Raw genomic sequence first — 20026 nt, forward strand, 5'->3', positions numbered from 1 at the left:
AGAATAGGTTCATGTGTTTTAATTTTCAGAAAACACCATATTTTTGTGTTGTACTGCACATTGCTGCAGCTCCTCTTTTCACCCTGTGTGTTGAGCTCTCTGTTTTAGCTACAGAGTGAGGCGTCTCACTTCTGTACCATCTTTGTTGGGAGTCGCACATGCTCAGTAAGTACTGCTAGCTTGTCAGTTGCAGAGAATGAGGGCCTGCCATGCTAGCAGCTAGGCGAGCATTATAACGTGTGTTACAAAGTGACCACGTTTGTCTCTGAAGTAAAGGCTGGACTACAATAGAGCTGTTTGGAGCAGTTGGTGAACAGTGTTTTCTGTTGGAGATGGTAAGTCCCTTTGGGGTGGACTTTGGGCTTTTTCACTTTGTAAACCTATAATGTGCACATAAAAGATATATAACACAATAAAGGAAAGGGGAAAAGCCAAAAAGCACAATATGAGCACTTAAACTTCTATGCAAACATTTAAAATTGAATCGGTCAAAAGGGAATTTTGATTCCGTCCTGGAGTGAGTGCGTCTGCTAGAATGTTGTTTACCAGGTAAGATGTGATGTACAGCCTGTTCATATTTAATACACTTGTTTTGTTGTCAAAGTGGTTTTATATAGCATAAAATACTTTAATTTCATTGTAAATAAATTCTGTATTTGTTTGCACATGTACTACAGTTTGATTGTTTTGCTGCAGTTTAATTCTATTGTAACTTCCCTTTATCCCCTGGGCTGCTCGAGGAACGTAAGGGTATGCCATGAAAAAATTCAAGTCAAAAAAGTCATAGTATAGTATGTTGAAAAAAAATAGTCAAAGTATAGTATGTAGAAAAATTGTGAAAAAAGTCATAGTATAGTATGTAGATTTTTTTTTTTTTAAAGTCAGTGTAGTATGTTGAAGTCACAGTATAAACAGTTCCTTGAGATGACCGTATTGTTTCTTCGAATGCATTTGAACCCATCATAAGTATTAGGAGAAGTGGACAACTTGGGCTTCAGTGACTTGCTCAGCGACATTTTGACATGTGATAAGAATCCTGGGATTGAAAAACCAACCTTTTGGTTATGGTGCACCGACTCTGCCTCCAAACCACAACGCTGGATGTGTATGATGTACTAAAAATTCATAGTAAAGTATGATGAAAACGATGATTTGAACTGCGTCTGTGTGTTGCCTGGTAACCATTCTGCTTAATGTCGCTGTGGAACTACATTGCGTGGTGAAGAATGACTATTTGTAATCAATAAACTATTGTATTTTTTGTTTCTCTGTGTTTATTCAATGAAACATTACCAGATATATGTAGAAACGGTTTTACAACAGCAATAATCCAAATAGTATGGCATAAAAGTCCTAGTACTGTATGTCAAAAAAAGTCTTGGTATAGTATATCGAGAAAATATGCAAAAAGTCATAGTATGTCGAACAATTCATAGCAAATGTCGAAAAACTGAAAAAAGTCATAGAATGTTAAAATGTCATAGTATGTCGAAAAACTGAAAAGAGTCATAGTATAGTATGTAGAAAAAATATGAAAAAAGTCATGCTATAATATGTCAAAAAAAGTCATAGTATAGTATGTTGTAAAAATATGAACAAAGTCATTGTATAGTATGTCTAACAAGGCATAGTAAGTAGAAAAATTATGAAAACGTCATAGTATAGTATGTAAAAGAATGGTGAAAAAAGTCATAGTATAGTATATCGAAAAAATATGAACAAAGTCATAGTATAGTATGTCGAAAAAAAGTCATAGAATAGTATGTCGAAAAAAGTCATAGTATAGTATGTCGAAAAAATATGAACAAAGTCATTGTATAGTATGTCTAAAAAAAGGCATAGTAAGTAGAAAAAATATGAACAAAGTCATTGTATAGTATGTCGAAAAAGTCATAGTATAGTAAGTAAAAAAATATGAAGTCATAGTATGTAAAAGAATGGTGAAAAAAGTCCTAGTATAGTATGTCGAAAAAAAGTCATAGTATAATATGTAGAAAAACTCATAGTATAATATTTAAAAAAAAATCATAGTATAGTATGTCGAAAAATTATGAAAAAGTCATAGTACAGTAAGTAGAAAAATTATGAAAGTCATAGTATAGTATGTCGACAAAAGTCATAGTATAGTATGTAAAAGAATGGTGAAAAAAGTCATAGTATAGTATATCGAAAAAATATGAACAAAGTCATAGTATAGTATGTCGAAAAAAAGTCATAGAATAGTATGTTGAAAAAAGTCATAGTATAGTATGTCGAAAAAAGGTCATAGTATAGTATGTCGAAAAAAAGTCATAGTATAGTATGTGGAAAAAAAAAAAAAAAACGTCATAGTATAGTATGTTGAAAAAATATGAACAAAGTCATAGTATAGTATGTTGAAAAACGTCATAGTATAGTATGTTGAAAATTATGAAAAAGTCATAGTATAGTATGTAAAAGAATGATGAAAAAAGTCATAGTATAGTATGTCGAAAAAATATGAAAAAAGTCATAGTATAGTATGTCGAAAAAGTCATAGTATAGTATGTCAAAAAAAAGTCATAGTATAGTATGTCGAAAAAATATGAAAAAAGTCATAGTATAGTATGTCGAAAAAAAGTCATAGTATAGTATGTCAAAAAAAAGGCATAGTATAGTATGTCGAAAAAATATGAAAAAAGTCATAGTATAGTATGTCAAAAAAAAGCATAGTATAGTATGTCGAAAAAATATGAAAAAAAGTCATAGTATAGTATGTCAAAAAAATATGAAAAAGTCATAGTATAGTATGTCAAAAAAATATGAAAAAGTCATAGTATAGTATGTCAAAAAAATATGAACAGTCATAGTATAAAAAGTATAGTCAAAAAATATGAAAAAAGTCATAGTATAGTATGTCAAAAAAGTATGAAAAAAAAGTCATAGTATAGTATGTCGAAAAAAAAAAGTCATAGTATAGTATGTCAAAAAATATGAAAAAGTCATAGTATAGTATGTCGAAAAAAAAAAGTCATAGTATGTAAAAATAAAAAAAGTCATAGTATAGTATGTCGAAAAAAAGTCATAGTAAAAATGTAAAAAAAGTCATAGTATAGTATGTAAAAAAAAAAAGTATGTAAAAAAAAGTCATAGTATAGTATGTCGAAAAAATATGAAAAAAGTCATAGTATAGTATGTCAAAAAATATGAAAAAAGTCATAGTATAGTATGTCGAAAAAAATGAAAAAAAAGTCATAGTATAGTATGTCGTATAGAAAAAAGTCATAATAGTAAAAAAGTCATAGTATAGTAATATGTAAAAAAATAGTATAAAATGTCATATGAAAAAGTCATAGTATAGTATGTCGAAAAATATGAAAAAGTCATAGTATAGTATGTCGAAAAAAAGTCATAGTATAGTATGTCGAAAAAAATATGAAAAGTCATAGTATAGTATGTTGAAAAAAAAAGTCATAGTATAGTAAAAAAAAATAAAAAAAGTCATAGTATAGTATGTCGAAAAAAAAAAAAAAGTCAAAAAAAAAATATGAAAAAAGTCATAGTATAGTATGTTGAAAAATATGAAAAAGTCATAGTATAGTATGTCGAAAAAAAAAAAGTCATAGTATAGTATGTCGAAAAAATATGAAAAAAGTCATAGTATAGTATGTCGAAAAAATATGAAAAAAGTCATAGTATAGTATGTCAAAAAAAAGTCATAGTATAGTATGTAAAAAAAATGAAAAAAGTCATAGTATAGTATGTTGAAAAAATATGAAAAAAGTCATAGTATAGTATGTCGAAAAAGTCATAGTATAGTATGTCGAAAAATTATGAAAAAGTCATAGTATGGTATGTCAAAAAAATATGAAAAAGTCATAGTATAGTATGTCGAAAAAAAGTTATAGTATAGTATGTCGAAAAAATATGAAAAAAGTCATAGTATAGTATGTCGAAAAAATATGAAAAAAGTCATAGTATAGTATGTCGAAAAAATATGAAAAAGTCATAGTATAGTATGTCAAAAAAAAAAAAAAGTCATAGTATAGTATGTCGAAAAAAAAAAGTATAGTAAAAGTCATAGTATAGTATGTCGAAAAAATATGAAAAAAGTCATAGTATAGTATGTCAAAAAAAAGTCATAGTATAGTATGTCGAAAAAATAAGAAAAAAGTCATAGTATAGTATGTTGAAAAAATATGAACAAAGTCATAGTATAGTATGTTGAAAAAAGTCATAGTATAGTATGTTGAAAAAATATGAAAAAAGTCATAGTATAGTATGTCGAAAAAATATCAAAGTCATAGTATAGTATGTTGAAAAAATAAGGAAAACGTCATAGTATAGTAAAAAAAGTCATAGTATAGTATGTGTCGAAAAATATGAAAAAAAGTCATAGTATAGTATGTCGAAAAATGAAAAAGTCATAGTATAGTATGTCGAAAAATTATGAAAAAAGTCATAGTATAGTATGTCAAAAAATATGAAAAAAGTCATAGTATAGTATGTCGAAAAAATTATGAAAAAAGTCATAGTATAGTATGTCAAAAATTTGAAAAAGTCATGGTATAGTATGTCAAAAATATGAAAAAAGTCATAGTATAGTATGTCGAAAAAAAAGTCATAGTATAGTATGTAAAAAAATAATAAAAAAAGTCATAGTATAGTATGTCGAAAAAATTATGGTAAAAAAAAAAATAGTATAGTATGTCGAAAAAATATGAAAAAAGTCATAGTATAGTATGTCGAAAAAATATGAAAAAAAAATTCATGTATAGTATGTCAAAAAAATGTAAAAAAGTCATAGTATAGTATGTCAAAAAATAATGAAAAAAGTCATAGTATAGTATGTCAAAAAATTATGAAAAAAAAGTCATAGTATAGTATGTCGAAAAATTATGAAAAAAAAAATATAGTATAGTATGTCAAAAAATTATAGAAAAAAGTCATAGTATAGTATGTTGAAAAAAATATGAAAAAAAAGTCATAGTATAGTATGTTGAAAAAAATATGAAAAAAGTCATAGTATAGTATGTGGAAAAAGGAATAGTATAGTATGTAAAAAAATATGAAAAAAGTCATAGTATAGTATGTTGAAATTATAGTAATAGTATGTTGAAAAAATATAGAAAAAGTCATAGTATAGTATGTTGAAAAAAATATGAAAAAAGTTATAGTATAGTATGTCAAAAAAAAAAAAAAGTCATAGTATAGTATGTAGAAAAAATAATGAAAAAAAGTCATGGTATAGTATATAAAAAAAAATCATAGTACAGTATAGTATGTAAAAAATATGAAAAAAGTCATAGTATAGTATGTATGTAAAAAATAATGAAAAAAGTCATATATAGTATGTGGAAAAAGTCATAGTATAGTATGTCGAAAAATATGAAAAAAGTCATAGTATAGTATGTCAGAAAAATTGTGAAAAAAATATGAAAAAGTCATATATAGTATGTGGAAAAAAGCATAGTACACTATGTCGAAAAAAGTCATAGTATAGTATGTAAAAAAAAGCCATAGTATAGTATGTCAAAAAAATATGAAAAAAGTCATAGTATAGTATGCCAAAAAAAAGTCATAATATAGTATGTTGAAAAAATATGAAAAAAGTCATAGTATAGTATGTCGAAAAATTAAGAAAAAAGTCATAGTATAGTATGTCGAAAAATTATAGAAAAAGTCATAGTATTGTATGTCAAAAAATTTCATAGTATAGTATGAAGAAAAATTATGAAAAAAGTCATAGTATAGTATGTCGAAAAAATTATAGAAAAAGTCATAGTGTATGTCGAAAAATTTTGAAAAAAGTCATAGTATAGTATGTTGAAAAAAGTCATATTATAGTATGTAAAAAAAAGTCATAGTATAGTATGTCGAAAAATTATGGAAAAAGTCATAGTATAGTATGTCGAACAAATATGACAAAAGTCATATTATAGTATGTGGAAAAAATATGAAAAAAGTCATATTATAGCATGTAGAAAAATAATGAAAAAAGTCATATAGTATGTGGAAAAAAGGCATAGTACAGTATGTCAACAAAAGTCTTAGTATAGTATAGGAGGCGGCTGTGGCTAAGTGGCAGAAAAAGTCATAGTATAGGGAGGTTGGTGGGTCAATCCCTGGGCAAGTGGTGTCCTTGGGCAAGACACTGAACCCAAAAACCCCATGATGCTATGTCGGAAAATGTAAATGAGCATGAATGTTTATCTGATGAGCAGGTTTGAGTAGTAGTTAAGATTGATGCTGCGCCATAGTATGTGTAAATGTGCATGAATGTTTATCTAATGAGCAGGTTTGAAAAAGTTGTCTCACGTCTAGAAAAGCGCTATATAAAAAGTCATAGTATGTAAAAGTTATAGTATGTTGAAAATATATGACAAAAGTCATAGTATAGTATGTCAAAAAAGTCATAGTATAGTATGTCGAAAAAAATCATAGTATAGTATGTCGAAAAAATATGGAAAAAGTCATAGTATAGTATGTCGAAAAAGTCATAGTATTGTTTCATTAAAATTTCATAGTATAGTGTGAAGAAAAATTATGAAAAAAGTCATAGTATAGTATGTGGAAAAAGGCATAGTATAGTATGTAAAAAATTATAGAAAAAGTCATAGTATAGTATGTAGAAAAATAATGAAAAAAGTCATATAGTATGTCGAAAAAATATGAAAAAAGTCATAGTATAGTATGTGGAAAAAGGCATAGTATAGTATGTCAAAAATTATAGAAAAAGTCATAGTATAGTCTGTAGAAAAATAATGAAAAAAGTCATATAGCATGTCGAAAAAATATGAAAAAAGTCATAGTATAGTATGTCGAAAAAGTCATAGTATTGTTTCATTAAAATTTCATAGTATAGTATGAAGAAAAATTATGAAAAAAGTCATAGTATAGTATGTGGAAAAAGGCATAGTATAGTATGTAAAAAATTATAGAAAAAGTCATAGTATAGTATGTAGAAAAATAATGAAAAAAGTCATATAATATGTCGAAAAAATATGAAAAAAGTCATAGTATAGTATGTCAAAAATTATAGAAAAAGTCATAGTATAGTCTGTAGAAAAATAATGAAAAAAGTCATATAGCATGTCGAAAAAATATGAAAAAAGTCATAGTATAGTATGTCGAAAAAGTCATAGTATTGTTTCATTAAAATTTCATAGTATAGTATGAAGAAAAATTATGAAAATAGTCATAGTATAGTATGTGGAAAAAGGCATAGTATAGTATGTAAAAAATTATAGAAAAAGTCATAGTATAGTATGTTGAAAAAATATGAAAAAAGTCATAGTATAGTATGTCGAAAAATTATGAAAAAAGTCATAGTATAGTATGTCGAAAAAAAGTCATAGTACAGTATGTCGAAAAAAGTCATTGTATAGTATGTCAAAAAAATATGAAAAAAGTCATAGTACAGTATGTTGAAAAAATATGAAAAAAGTCATAGTATAGTCTGTAGAAAAATAATGAAAAAAGTCATATAGTATGTCAAAAAAATATGAAAAAAGTCATAGAATAGTATGTCAAAAATTATAGAAAAAGTCATAGTATAGTATGTTGAAAAAATATGAAAAAAGTCATAGTCTAGTATGTAGAAAAATAATGAAAAAAGTCATATAGTATGTGGAAAAAGGAATAGTATAGTATGTAAGAAATTATAGAAAAAGTCATAGTATAGTATGTCAAAAATTATAGAAAAAGTCATAGTATAGTATGTTGAAAAAATATGAAAAAAGTCAAACTATAATATGTCAAAAAAAGTCATAGTATAGTATGTAGAAAAGTAATGAAAAACGTCATGGTACACTATATAAAAAAAATGTCATAGTACAGTATGTCGAAAAACTATGAAAAAAGTCATAGTATAGTATGTAGAAAAATAATGAAAAAGGTCATATAGTATGTGGAAAAATGCATAGTATAGTAAGTAAAAAATTATAGAAAAAGTCATAGTATAGTATGTTGAAAAAATATGAAAAAAGTCATAGTATAGTATGTCAAAAAAAGTCATAGTATAGTTTGTCAAAAAATATGAAAAAAGTCATAGTACAATATGTCGAAAAAAGTCATAGTATAGTATGTCAAAAAATTATGGAAAAAGTCATAGTATAGTATGTCGAACAAATATGAAAAAAAGTCATAGTATAGTATGTCAGAAAAACGTCCAAGAATGTCAAAATAAGTTATAGTATAGTATGGATTTTTCAACATACTATACTATGACTTTTTTCTTATTTTTTCAACATACTATACTATGACTAGTGTTTCGTGCCCTTGGTACCCCAACTAAAAAGTGTTTAAATTCTTTGACTTTTTTTTGTGTCATGCCCCTGGTATACTAACTGACTTCCAGTGAGAGGAAGGGAGGCTATGACTTTTTTCATATTTTTTCGACATACTATACTATGATTTTTTTATGACTTTTATCGACATACTAAACTATGACTTTTTTTTCGGCATACTATGCAATGACTTTTTATTTCTTTTTTTCAACATACTATAGGCTATTATGATTTTTTTAAGACTTTGATCGACATTCTATACTATGACTTTTCATGACTTTTTTCGACATACTATATGATGACTTTTTATGGCTTATTTTCAACATACTATATTACGAATTTTTATGATTTTTATCGACATTCTCTACTACATGACTTTTTTCCAACAAATGACTTTTTTATGACTTTTTCGACATACAATACTATGACTTTTTACATAATCTTTCGACATACTATACTATGACTTTTTTCATATTTTTTCGACATACTATACTATGACTTTTTTTCAACATAATATACTAACTGACTTCCAGTGAGAGGAAGGGAGGCTATGACTTTTTTCATATTTTTTCGACATACTATACTATGATTTTTTTATGACTTTTATCGACATACTAAACTATGACTTTTTTTTCGGCATACTATGCAATGACTTTTTATTTCTTTTTTTCAACATACTATAGGCTATTATGATTTTTTTAAGACTTTGATCGACATTCTATACTATGACTTTTCATGACTTTTTTCGACATACTATATTACGAATTTTTATGATTTTTATCGACATTCTCTACTACATGACTTTTTTCCAACAAATGACTTTTTTATGACTTTTTCGACATACAATACTATGACTTTTTACATAATCTTTCGACATACTATACTATGACTTTTTTCATATTTTTTCGACATACTATACTATGACTTTTTTTCAACATAATATACTATGACTTTTTTTTCCTCCATCCGCAACCTCCATCCGCTTCGGCCAGTGTTTCGTGCCCCTAGTACCCCAACCAAACTTTCGTGCCCCTGGTATACCAACCTAAATATTTTGTCAAAGTGTTTCAATACTTTTTTTTGTTTAGTGCCCCTAGTATACTAACTGACTTCCAGTGAGAGGAAGGGTGTCACGTCTAGTCCCTGTGTCAAGTTTCTGTGTTTAAGTTTTTCTGTTTGTTTTCATGGGTTTCCTGTTTCATTTTGTAATTTTGTTTGTCTGTATTCCCGTTCACTTGTCTTCCTGCCTTTGTTTTTTTCCCGCCGTTTTTAATTACCTGTCTCCGCCCTAATGTTATTCACCTGTGTCTAGTTGTCTTCCCACCCCCCGTGTATATATACTCACCTGTGTTCACTTAACCCTTTGCCAGATTGTTGTTACTCCTCATGTGTCTCACTCTCCAGCGTTTCCTAGTGTTTGTTTCCAGTGTTTCCTGATTCAATGCTTGTATTTTTGACTCTGTCTTCTGCCTATTGGATTTGTACCGTTGCCTGGATTGTTTATTCTTTAATAAACTTACTCACCATTTTACTGTGTTGAGTCGAGCATTTGAGTCCAACGTTGTACCCGTTACAAAAGGAGGCTATGACTTTTTTCATATTTTTTTGACATACCATACTATGACGTTTTTCATATTTTTTCAACATACTATACATTACTTTTTATAAATATATAAAAACTACACACTACACTATACTATGACCTTCATTTGAAATACTATACTGTGTAGGTGGTTGAAAAAAAGTCATAAAAAGTCATAGTATAGTATGTCGAAAATAATTAATAGTATAGTAGGTTGAAAAAGTCATAAAAAGTCCTAGTATAGTGTGTTGAAAATAATTAATAGTATAGTAGGTTGAAAAAGCCATAAAAAGTCCTAGTAATGTGTGTCAAAATAGTCATAGTATAGTATGTCAAAAAAGTCATAAAAAGTCATAGTATCTAAAAAAAAATCACAGACAACTAGGGCTGCAAATTAAATTAATAGTATAGTATGTCAGAAAAAAAGCCATGAAAGTCATAGTATAGTATGTCGAAAAAAGTCATAGTATATTACGTCAAATAAAAGTCATAGTATAGTATGTCGATAAAAGCTTTAAAAAGTTATAGTATAGTATGTTGAAAAAAAGTTATAGTATAGTATGTTGAAAATGACAAAAAAAAAACATAGTATAGTATGTCGAAAGTCATAAAAAAGTCATAGTATAGTATGTTGAAAGTCATAAAAAAGTCATAGCACAGTATGTAGAAAAAGTCATAAAAATTCTTACTATTGTATGTCGAGAGATTCATATAAAATCGCCTGAAAAAGTACGTATGTATAGTGTGTTGAAAAAGTCTTGTGAAAAGCCATAGTATAAGTATGACAAAGTCATTAAAATTCATGCCGTAAAAAATGTCATTAAAAAGTTGTAGTATTAGTATGTAGAAAAAAGTCATAGTCATAGTATTGTATGTCTGAAAAAGTCATAAAAAAGTAATAGTATAGTATGGCAAAAAAGTCATAAAAAGTCACAGTATTGTGTCAAAAAGTTATTAAAATGTCATAGTATAGTATGTCATAAAGAAGTCATCCAACAGTATGTTTAAAAAATGTCATAGTATAGTACATCGACAAGTCACATAAAAGTCATAGTACAGTATGTCGAAAAAAGTCATAAGAAATCATAGTATGTCAAGTGATAAAAATTGTATAGTATGTTGAAAAAGTCATAAAAAGTCATAGTATGTCGAAAAAATGCAATGTAAAGCCATAAAAAAACCATAAAAAAACCCTCATAAAAGTCAAGTATAGTATGCCGAAAAAAAGAAAAATTCATAGTATAGTTAGTAGTATGTAGTAAAAAGTCATAATCTGTTGAAAAAGTCGGAAAAAAAGTCAGTCCTAAATTATTTGTTTTAGTCATAAATTATTTTTTAAAATAATAATTTAGGATGGGTCAGGAAAGAATGTGTAGGGCTTTACAGACATCTCAAGGGTTGAGTAAAATAGTTTTAATCTTGAACTTTCAAATTAAAATACAAAATTCTGCACAGAAATATTACAAACAAGTGTTTATTGGCACAGTTTATAACATGTTGTATGTCGAATACAACCGTAGGATCATTGAAAAATTAAGTTAACAACGAAGGAACTGGCCTCCCATTGGTCTTCATCAGATTTATCCAATGAAAAGTCCTCCTAAAAAAAAGAAACAGACACAGTTTGAGCATGATGAAAATAAATTATTTCCCAGAATTTACTGTCAGAGAATTTAATCACACTATACCTGTCACTTCGACACTGGCTCCGGTGATGTATCGAGAATCATCTGAAGCTAGAAAGGCACAAACATCAGCAACCTCTGGAGGAGAACAAAAAGGACAAGTCAACAGTGTGATCAGGTTTTAGAAACTGAGCATGCCAGACACACATGTAGACAACGTACAATCCATGTACCTTTACTTAATTTCACTGTACAGGACAAACACTGAAGGGAGGTGACAAGGATCAACGGTGTGGTGAAGTAATGGAGAGAAAGGAAATTATATTTTTAAAGATAATTTTTTGGGGCTTTTCCTTTTATTTTGAAAGTGGATAGAGATGAAAGGGGGAGAGAGATGGGGAATGACAAGCAGCAAAAGGCAGCAGGTTGGACTCGAACCCTGTGCCGCTGCAGGACTCAGCCAACATGGGGCGAATGCTCTTACGGGGGGATCTAGAGGTCGCCCCAGGAAAATCTTTTTTAGCTGAGACAATAAGGGTGTTTTCATATATAGTCCTCTTTCAACGAACCAAACTCAGTCCTCTTAAAGTTGACCAAAAAGTGAACCAACAGAAAAGGGACTCAGTTCTCTTTGTGTTCACATTGTCAGTTTACGTGAAAGAGGACTCAGTTCTCTTCCTGGTCCACTTCAGCTCTGATGGGGCCTCAGGGCTAAATTACATTGGCAAATACATTGGCCCTAACCGTAACTCTAACCCTAACCCTAACTTGTCATGACAAAAACCGCGAAGCGTTATGTCATAAACGCATATGACTTGTTTATAATGTTTAGGACACGTTCATGACAGCGTCATGTCACTCTTATGTAGATACCTTCAAGTAAAGTGTAACCCAATATACAGATGAAGAGAACCGCAACGCGGAATTGAAGCAAACCATACTCAGACCACTTCCCCAGCAGGTCGGAGTTTGGTTTGTTTCGGAGGGGTCCGAGTCCCTTAGAAGTGTTCACATATGCGCAAGGAATGCTGACTAATAGTTCTGAGTTCTCATGGAGGGCTGAAACGGACCGAGTGTGAAAACGCCCTAAGAACGACCCGTTTAGATTCTAGTTATGTAATGACTTTCATTTAAAGTCAGTCCATTATAAATATCTACAAAATGGAGAATAAAGGACTGCAGTGAACACAAATCAGAGTGATGTTAAACATGCGTCTTCACTGACCTGCAGGTTCACCCATTCTTCCCAGAGGCACCAAGGACTTCATCTGAAACACACAAAAACCCGACACTGAACAGAGCGAAGGAGGACAGCACTGTTTGATGACAGGAACGGAGAGTCAGGGTCATCTGTCAAAGGTTTTATTTGGTTGGAGATTATATTAAAAAGGGTCAAATCAACCAAATCCCCCCAAAAAACCTCACCGACACTTGGTAATATTTAGCAACGCAGAAGGTCTTCGTTTTATTTGTTGTGGCTTAAACCTCTCCACCACCAAGACTTCAGCAGACAGAACAAAGGTTCATTTGTGCTGCTTAAAGATTCATGATTCATTTCAGTGTCTCAGGTAAATCCACTGAACTCCCAGTGAGCAGCTTTCCATTTGGGAGCTAGTTTATACTGAAGGCAAAATTCTTGTTTTCGCCATTTTGTTGTTGATACATCTGCTGCAACAAAAATCTATCCGTCTTGCAAAGTGCTATATAAAAGGTTATGTATAAATAATAACATTTTACTTTGACTTTAATTCACACCCACTAATTTCCATGTAGCCTTACGTGCTTAAATAATTTGTGTTTGGTACATATTTAAATTTATTTAAATAGATTTACTTATCAAAAATGCACAAAATATCAATCAAACAGCCTGGCATTTAGCGGTCAGAATATTACTGCAGCAGTTTAGACCCGAGTCATGTTTTCACTCCTGATAGATGAAGTGGTACTGTATGTGTGTGTATCTGTGTGTATCTGTGTGTAGCCGTGCGCGTGCTGTACCTTGCTAATAACCTTCTCTGGAACTTTATCCGTCATCGGAGTCGATATGAAACCTGGCAGCACACAATTACACCGAATCCCAAACCTGGAGGAAAAGAGAAGGAAACGCAAATCTTTGTTGTATTCCAAAAACTTAGACTCTGATGAGTAAAGGCGCTGACACACCAACCCGATTATCGTACGTCGGAGAGTCTGGCGAGGTCGGTGACTCGAGTCGGTTTGGTGCGTTCAGTGCCGTCGGCTTTAACTTGGGCCGATTTGACTTGTTGAATGGGCCAGTGGGCGGTCGGACTCAATGACCAATCTGATTGGTGGAGTTCTAGCTCTTGACTAGCGAATCAGTGCACTTATGTTAAAACACTTGATGAGCAGGATTAGCTTTTACGAACGCCTCTCAAAATCTGACGAAAAAAAACAGACAGATTCAGCAACTGCACGGCCTATTTCTCCCTCAAAATGTTTTTAGAAACACGTTTCGGTGAACTATTTTAGTAAAATACGAGATCGTATTCCGAAACGAGCCACCATTATAGTCGGCTTTGAAATTCGGGAGAAGCGAGACCCACGTGACGCGTTCGTCATTTCTGGGTGTCATTTTTTGGGCGACAATACAGATTACGTACAGGGACGTATTACGTCTTGAACGTACGCTCAAGTCGGCATCGCTTCGGTGTGTTCCGAGGCACTTTTTGGACCGACGGGAGCCGAATGATCAGTCCTTTAGTGTTGCATCGGGCTCTTCTCACCTGCTGAGCTCTTTGGCAGCGGTCCTTGTTAAACCCTCCACTCCTGCTTTAGAGGCAGCGTAATTGGCCTGTCCAATGTTTCCCACCTACAAACATCAACCACACAGACACAAGGATTCAGTGCATTAAGTGCTGTCTCACTGTAGGTTTTTTAGGTAACAGCCGGAATTCAAATCAGCCACCAGATACTTTCACAGAGGACTCAACAACTCATTTACCGGCTCCTGAAATGTGTTGGCTTTCAAACCAACTTTGACATTCATATTGTGTTGTTTTAGAATAAAAATATATATCTGTTTGTTCTTGTATCTTATGCTTTGAGAAATGTTGCTAAGTAAAGGTTAATACCGCTAACTTTAACAGTTGGGAACAATCCCACTATCACACCGCCTTTCTGGATAAAAACATTTAGAGCTTCAGCTAAATATTAAAACTGTAAAATAGAGGTCATGTGCCTGCAAGGCCTGCTGGTATCTCACCTTTCCCACGATGCTGCCCACAGTAACGATGGATCCTTTGGGTGCTCCACAGGCGACCAGAGCCTGAGCGACAGCCTGAATGACCAAGAATGAACCCTGGGAGAGATGCAAAAGGAAAGCTGACTCAATAAATCACTTCACACCGTTCTGTTCTCTCGTCTTCATTTAATATGCAGCGCTACCTTTCAGTATTTCACATAACAGAAAGACAGAGGTGCAGGCTGAGCCAGGACTTTCTGATGACAAACAAGCTATTATAATTATACAATGCAGCACAACTTGAAAAATAATGTGTTTCTGCTGCAGAGAGGAGAAGAGGTCCAACTGATTAATATTGCATTAATAATTATGGGAGCTAATTAACAGTGTGTCTTTTAGATTTCTAATAAAAGACAACAGAGTTTACTTTTTATCTCCACTTCTCATCACAAAGTCGCCTCATCTTATTCCGAGCTGTAGTGATGGAAAAAAATTGTTTAAAAGCATGTAGGTCTAACAGCTTTCATTGTCATTATATTTAGTGTCACAAAATATGCCTGAATGTTTTTTTTAAAGCTCTCTGAAATATCAAAATGTTTATACTGACCTATAGAAATATCTATTGCTCTTTAATATTTGTCACTTCAAAGTCGGTACTTTTGTTCCTGTCAGGATCCTACAGGAATGTTTCCAGCGAACTGATTGGCTGTTGACAGGTTTTGATCTGATTCTCTGGAGTTAACCTGTAGCATAGGTGATAGATCCCATGGTGATCTGCCTCAGTTAAAAGCAAGCTAGCTTCTTGATACCAGAAAACCAGAGTTGAGCCAAAGATAGCTGGATAACCCACTACGCTCTCAGCTAAGCGTGGTGGTTTGGCCCCCGGGTGTCACGGGCCCCCCGGGTGTCCCCGCTGCATACCTTCAGGTTGACCTGGATGACTTTGTCAAAATGATCCTCGTCCATGTTGAGCAGGAAGTCGTCCTGGGTGATGCCGGCTGCGTTCACACACACTGAGGGAGGCTGAAAGTACTGAGTCTGCAGAGGAAGGGAACAGAAAAGTTAGAGGGGGGGAAGAAAATAGGTAATAGTCCCTGCAGCATTTTAACATATCAAGAGAGTAAAAGGTATGTATTTCTCAGAAAATAATGCACATTATACATAACTCTAATCGCAAGGGACTAGTGTAACCTGGGGACCTCCAGCAATTTGAAACTCTACAGACGATCTCTGCAATTATTACAAAGATTATTTGATTAATCAATTAGTTGTCAACTATTACTGCAAATTCCGTTTGTACACACTTCAAGCTTGTAGAATGACAATAAAGTCCATTAAATTAATCAGCAACTATTTTGATAATCAATGAATTGGTTTGAGTAATTTTTTTTAATGAAAAACAAAGTCAAAATTCTCTGATTCCACCTTCTTAAAATGTGAACATGTTCTAGTTTCTTCACTCTTCTGTGACATCACACTGAATTTCTTTGGGTTGTAGAAAAAACAAGACACTAATCAGTGTCTTTGAGTGTGTTTATTTTACCATTTTCTGACCAAACAACTAATCGATTAATCGAGAAAACAATCGACAACGAAAATAGTCTTTAGTTGCAGCCCTAGTCGTCTGTGATCAGAATCCAATGCCAATCTGCCATGTCTGTAGTTTGTCTATTAAAAATTCACAGCGAATTATTATTATTAAACATAGAGTTGTATTGGCTGTGGGTTAAAAGTAGGAAATAATGTCAGTAAATTAGATTAAAGTACAGACTTCACTTATCCCTTGTGAATGTGCCGCAAAAAATACAGAGGTGGGGGGGGGCATTTCTAAATCACATAAGGTCCCCTGGTAATACCTGTCCCGTGTGAATAGGGCTTATAATAAGAACTTTTATTTATATAGCGCTTTTCATGAAACCCAAGGACACCTTACAGAATGACAGTGGCTATACTAAGGGAGGCTGTAGTAAACAAGAGGTGTTTCGGGAGTTTTTTTAAATGTCCAGGGATGTAGCATTTCGAATATCTGCAGGGAGGGTGTTCCAGAGGAACGGGGCTGCAACACTGAAGGCTCTGGTCTCCAAAAGGTACAGACTCTTATGAATTGAATGTTCGGTCTGACCCACACACCTGTATACTTGTGATCAGCTTCTTTACACTCTCTTTTGACGACACGTCCACCACAGCCGCCCGGTGTGCCTGCCCCCTGAGGTCACTCGGCAGGCTCCCCAGGGTCTCATTGGCCGACTCCTCGCTGATGTCAGCGACCACCACGGAGGCGCCCTCAGAGGCCAAGCGCTGACACACCGCCCGTCCAATCCCACTGCCTCCTCCTGGGGGGGTGGGGTGGGGGTGGGGGAGGAGAGTGACAACTGAGCAGGACAGCGTGTGTTGACCAAAACATTGTAGCATGTGTCGTGAATTCATGAGGGATTCCCTGATTCAGAGGACAGACTGAGTGCCAGGAGTTCCTCTCTGGATAGATTTGTTAGGAAGCAGGTCAATCAAAGTCATCTTTTCTCCATCTGACAAGCCCTCCATGTGCAAGTAACATCCATTCGCATCTCTTTCCTTAAGTCTTCAACATTTACTGTTTTAACTATAATTAATCACTGGAATGGTTGGGTCTAGTGTGTGGTCTAGACCTACTCTATCTGTAAAGTGTCTCGAGATAACTCTTGTTATGATTTGATACTACAAATAACATTGAATTGAATCATACCGATCCATTATGTGTCTTTGTACTGTATCTGTGTTGTCACTCTGCCTCCATGCAAACTGAAGTTACGGTGACCAAAACTCAAATGAATGCTACTTTTTTTTTTTTTTTTGTATCCCAAAAAGCATTAGCTTTCATGGTCTGCTGTTGGAAATAGAAGAGGACAAATTAAAGCTTTATAATTTGCATTAGAGCTGAAATAAATTAATCAATTAGAAAACGAATGTAGTCATTTGACTATTTTAGTCTTTTATCTAAACAGAATCAGTAACCAGTTGCTGCGTCGCTGTGTTATAGATTATTATAGAAGTGAATATCTTTGGGTGTTTGACTCATAGACTGTAAATATTAATATAATGAATATAATATGAATATGCAGTCTATGGTTGGACTGCTGCTAGTCAGACAAAACAAGACGAATGCAGATTTAGACTCACATGTTCCACTTTTTCCAGACATTTATATAAAAGCTGTAATTAATATTATATATAATTTAGAGCCAATGTAACGTCAGAAGTTTTACTTTCAAATGCTTGAAAAGAATCAGACCTGATCCATATGGTGGTGCTACTTTTTTGCTAAGATTTAACTTTAACGTTAAACCCAAATGTTCGCTCACTAGTTGTGAGTCAGTAGAAACAACCATTACTTTACCAATCTTTGACAAGGTTACTAAAGAGTTAACATTAGTGCTTTAGCAAGCGGTAGTTGGCTTCAACGGGACAGCTGACTGATCGACGACAAACGTTTAAGACAATATTCTGCAAAAAGAAACTTCCCGAACGCTTTTCCCCGTTGTGTTTATTTACCTGGGCTATACACACGGACACTGAACGATGCATTATGGTCAAATATAAACGTACCAGTGACCAGCGTCAACCTTGATATAAGCCTTGTGGCAGCCGCCATGATGGGTTGGTTTCCTAGATTAGCATCCGTTTGTTACCTCTAATGCTATTACTAAATTTGACTCACGCAGATATTCTGCCTTTATGTATGCACGTGCACTGCAACATGGTGAATATGTAACGACAATATCATCTGTGAAAATCATTAATCGCAAACAGCTCGTTTTTTTTACGCCTACTGTTCGTTTTATTTTGAAAGGGGTTTACCGGACGTTAACTATGTCATTGTTTCTGGCTTGATAGCAGTGGTGTAAAACACTGATCTACACATTGGTAGACACTCAATGGAGATGGAACAGAAATGGGTTAACAAACCTTTCATGTCATGAATATATTTTCCTCATTTCTGACTTTCAAAGACAGCTGTGTTGGGCACTCTGATTGATTAACACGAGGTTATTGTTACAACCAGGCATCTAGCAAGAAAGCTAACGTAAACAGTACTTAACGCCATTAAGACTACAAGTGTTCCTGGAGCAGATTTCACTATTTGAAAGAATTAAACGTCAATAATGATAATCTGACTCGTCTGGGGCCCGTTTCAGGAAGGAGATTTAACAAACTCTGAGTCTAACCCTGAATTCTGATTTAATTTACCCTGACTAGGAAACTAAAGATTTACAAACTTAGATTTTTCACTAAACCTGCTTTCTGAAACGGGCCTCTGATGTTTCAGTTAACGGACTCACGTGTTTGCTGTTACTTTGTCGCATGGCGGCTAAGAATCAGGCGCAAAAACTAATTTTGACTAAGTAGGAAAATAAGTCCTCATATATAATGTACGCTTGAGCTGCGTGAGGTTGTGTTTCCACATCGTTAGCTAATTAGCTATTAGCTAGATCTTCGTCGTGCCGTTCGGTTTGTTTACTTCGAACCGGAAATCACATCCATAGTGCACGCAAGGCATCATGGGACACGGGGGCTTTTTAAAGGCCTTTATTTTGACAGTGTTGACGGCACCGGACGTATAACTATGTTATTGTGTCTGCCTTGACTGCATACGGTAAACACTCAAATTAAAACGTCATACCAGACAGCGCAGTAGTGTACTATTACTTTCTTCTACAACAGACCATGACAGTACACATCGCCTAGCTAGCAAGAAGGCTCCGAAACATAGATAATAGAATTGACGGTCAATTTATAGTCTCAAAACAGAAGACGCCCTGGGCTGGCCGCCTGTTTTCATGGAGTAGATGATAAAACTACATCCTGCGAATAATATAAAGGTCCTGGATCAGGGATTAAATTAGCTCACTGATTAGTTTTAAGAAAATCAAATTACTTTACCTAACTTGAAAATGTTCACGTATTAAATGCATACTAGTTGACTGAACTTGTTGTTGTTGTTGTTGTTGTTGTTGTTGTTGTTGTTGTTGATGATGATGGAAGAGTCCATTAGATGTGAGTGAATCTGCTTTAATATTACAATATTACAGTAATGTTGTAGTTACTCATTGTGGCCACAAGAGGGCATATAAAACTCATGGTTTGTCAAAACTGTTATACATAACACAACCGCTGTGGTTTCCCTTATATGGTGGGTTTTTATAATTCCTAAACTCCATACTCTTCTATAAATATATCATATACAACAAACTAGTCTTAATATGCTATTGTGTCTGCTTTAGCGCTTGGACTGGGTTTAAGAACACCGCCCTCCGGTGGACACAGTGCGTAACTACAGCTTTCTCGTTTCTTTTTATTTTGAAAGTGTTCACCAGAAGTATCACTATGTAGCTGT

General features: G+C 32.9%; 1 protein-coding gene across 2 annotated transcripts; it reads right to left on the minus strand.

The window, feature by feature from the left end:
- Positions 1-11286: 11286 nt before the first annotated feature.
- hsd17b8 (hydroxysteroid (17-beta) dehydrogenase 8) lies at positions 11287-18965 on the minus strand. Of its 2 annotated transcripts, none has more exons than XM_028597651.1 (9): positions 18238-18965; positions 16786-16988; positions 15577-15693; positions 14677-14772; positions 14198-14283; positions 13464-13536; positions 12679-12721; positions 11517-11591; positions 11287-11428 (listed from the first exon to the last, which is right to left on the minus strand). In XM_028597651.1, exons 1-9 carry the CDS (start codon positions 18281-18283, stop codon positions 11409-11411), a joined length of 759 nt encoding a protein of 252 aa, XP_028453452.1. In that variant the 5' UTR covers positions 18284-18965; the 3' UTR covers positions 11287-11408. The 2 variants fall into 2 exon arrangements, with proteins under 2 accessions (XP_028453452.1, XP_028453451.1); XM_028597650.1 differs by having other exon boundaries at positions 13452-13536.
- Positions 18966-20026: the final 1061 nt, after the last annotated feature.

This window comes from Perca flavescens, chromosome 14 (assembly GCF_004354835.1).
Source record: "Perca flavescens isolate YP-PL-M2 chromosome 14, PFLA_1.0, whole genome shotgun sequence".
NCBI lineage: Eukaryota > Metazoa > Chordata > Actinopteri > Perciformes > Percidae > Perca > Perca flavescens.

Excerpts from the sequence above, each read along its gene's own strand:
- hsd17b8 (XM_028597650.1), bottom strand. The coding sequence starts at position 18,283 with ATGGCGGCTGCCACAAGGCTTATATCAAGGTTGACGCTGGTCACTG. Across the intron at positions 13,537-14,197 it reads GCTGCCAAAGAGCTCAGCAG|GTTTGGGATTCGGTGTAATT; the intron begins GTGAGAAGAGCC and ends CTTTTCCTCCAG. Across the intron at positions 12,722-13,451 it reads CAGAGAAGGTTATTAGCAAG|ATGAAGTCCTTGGTGCCTCT; the intron begins GTACAGCACGCG and ends TGTGTGTTTCAG.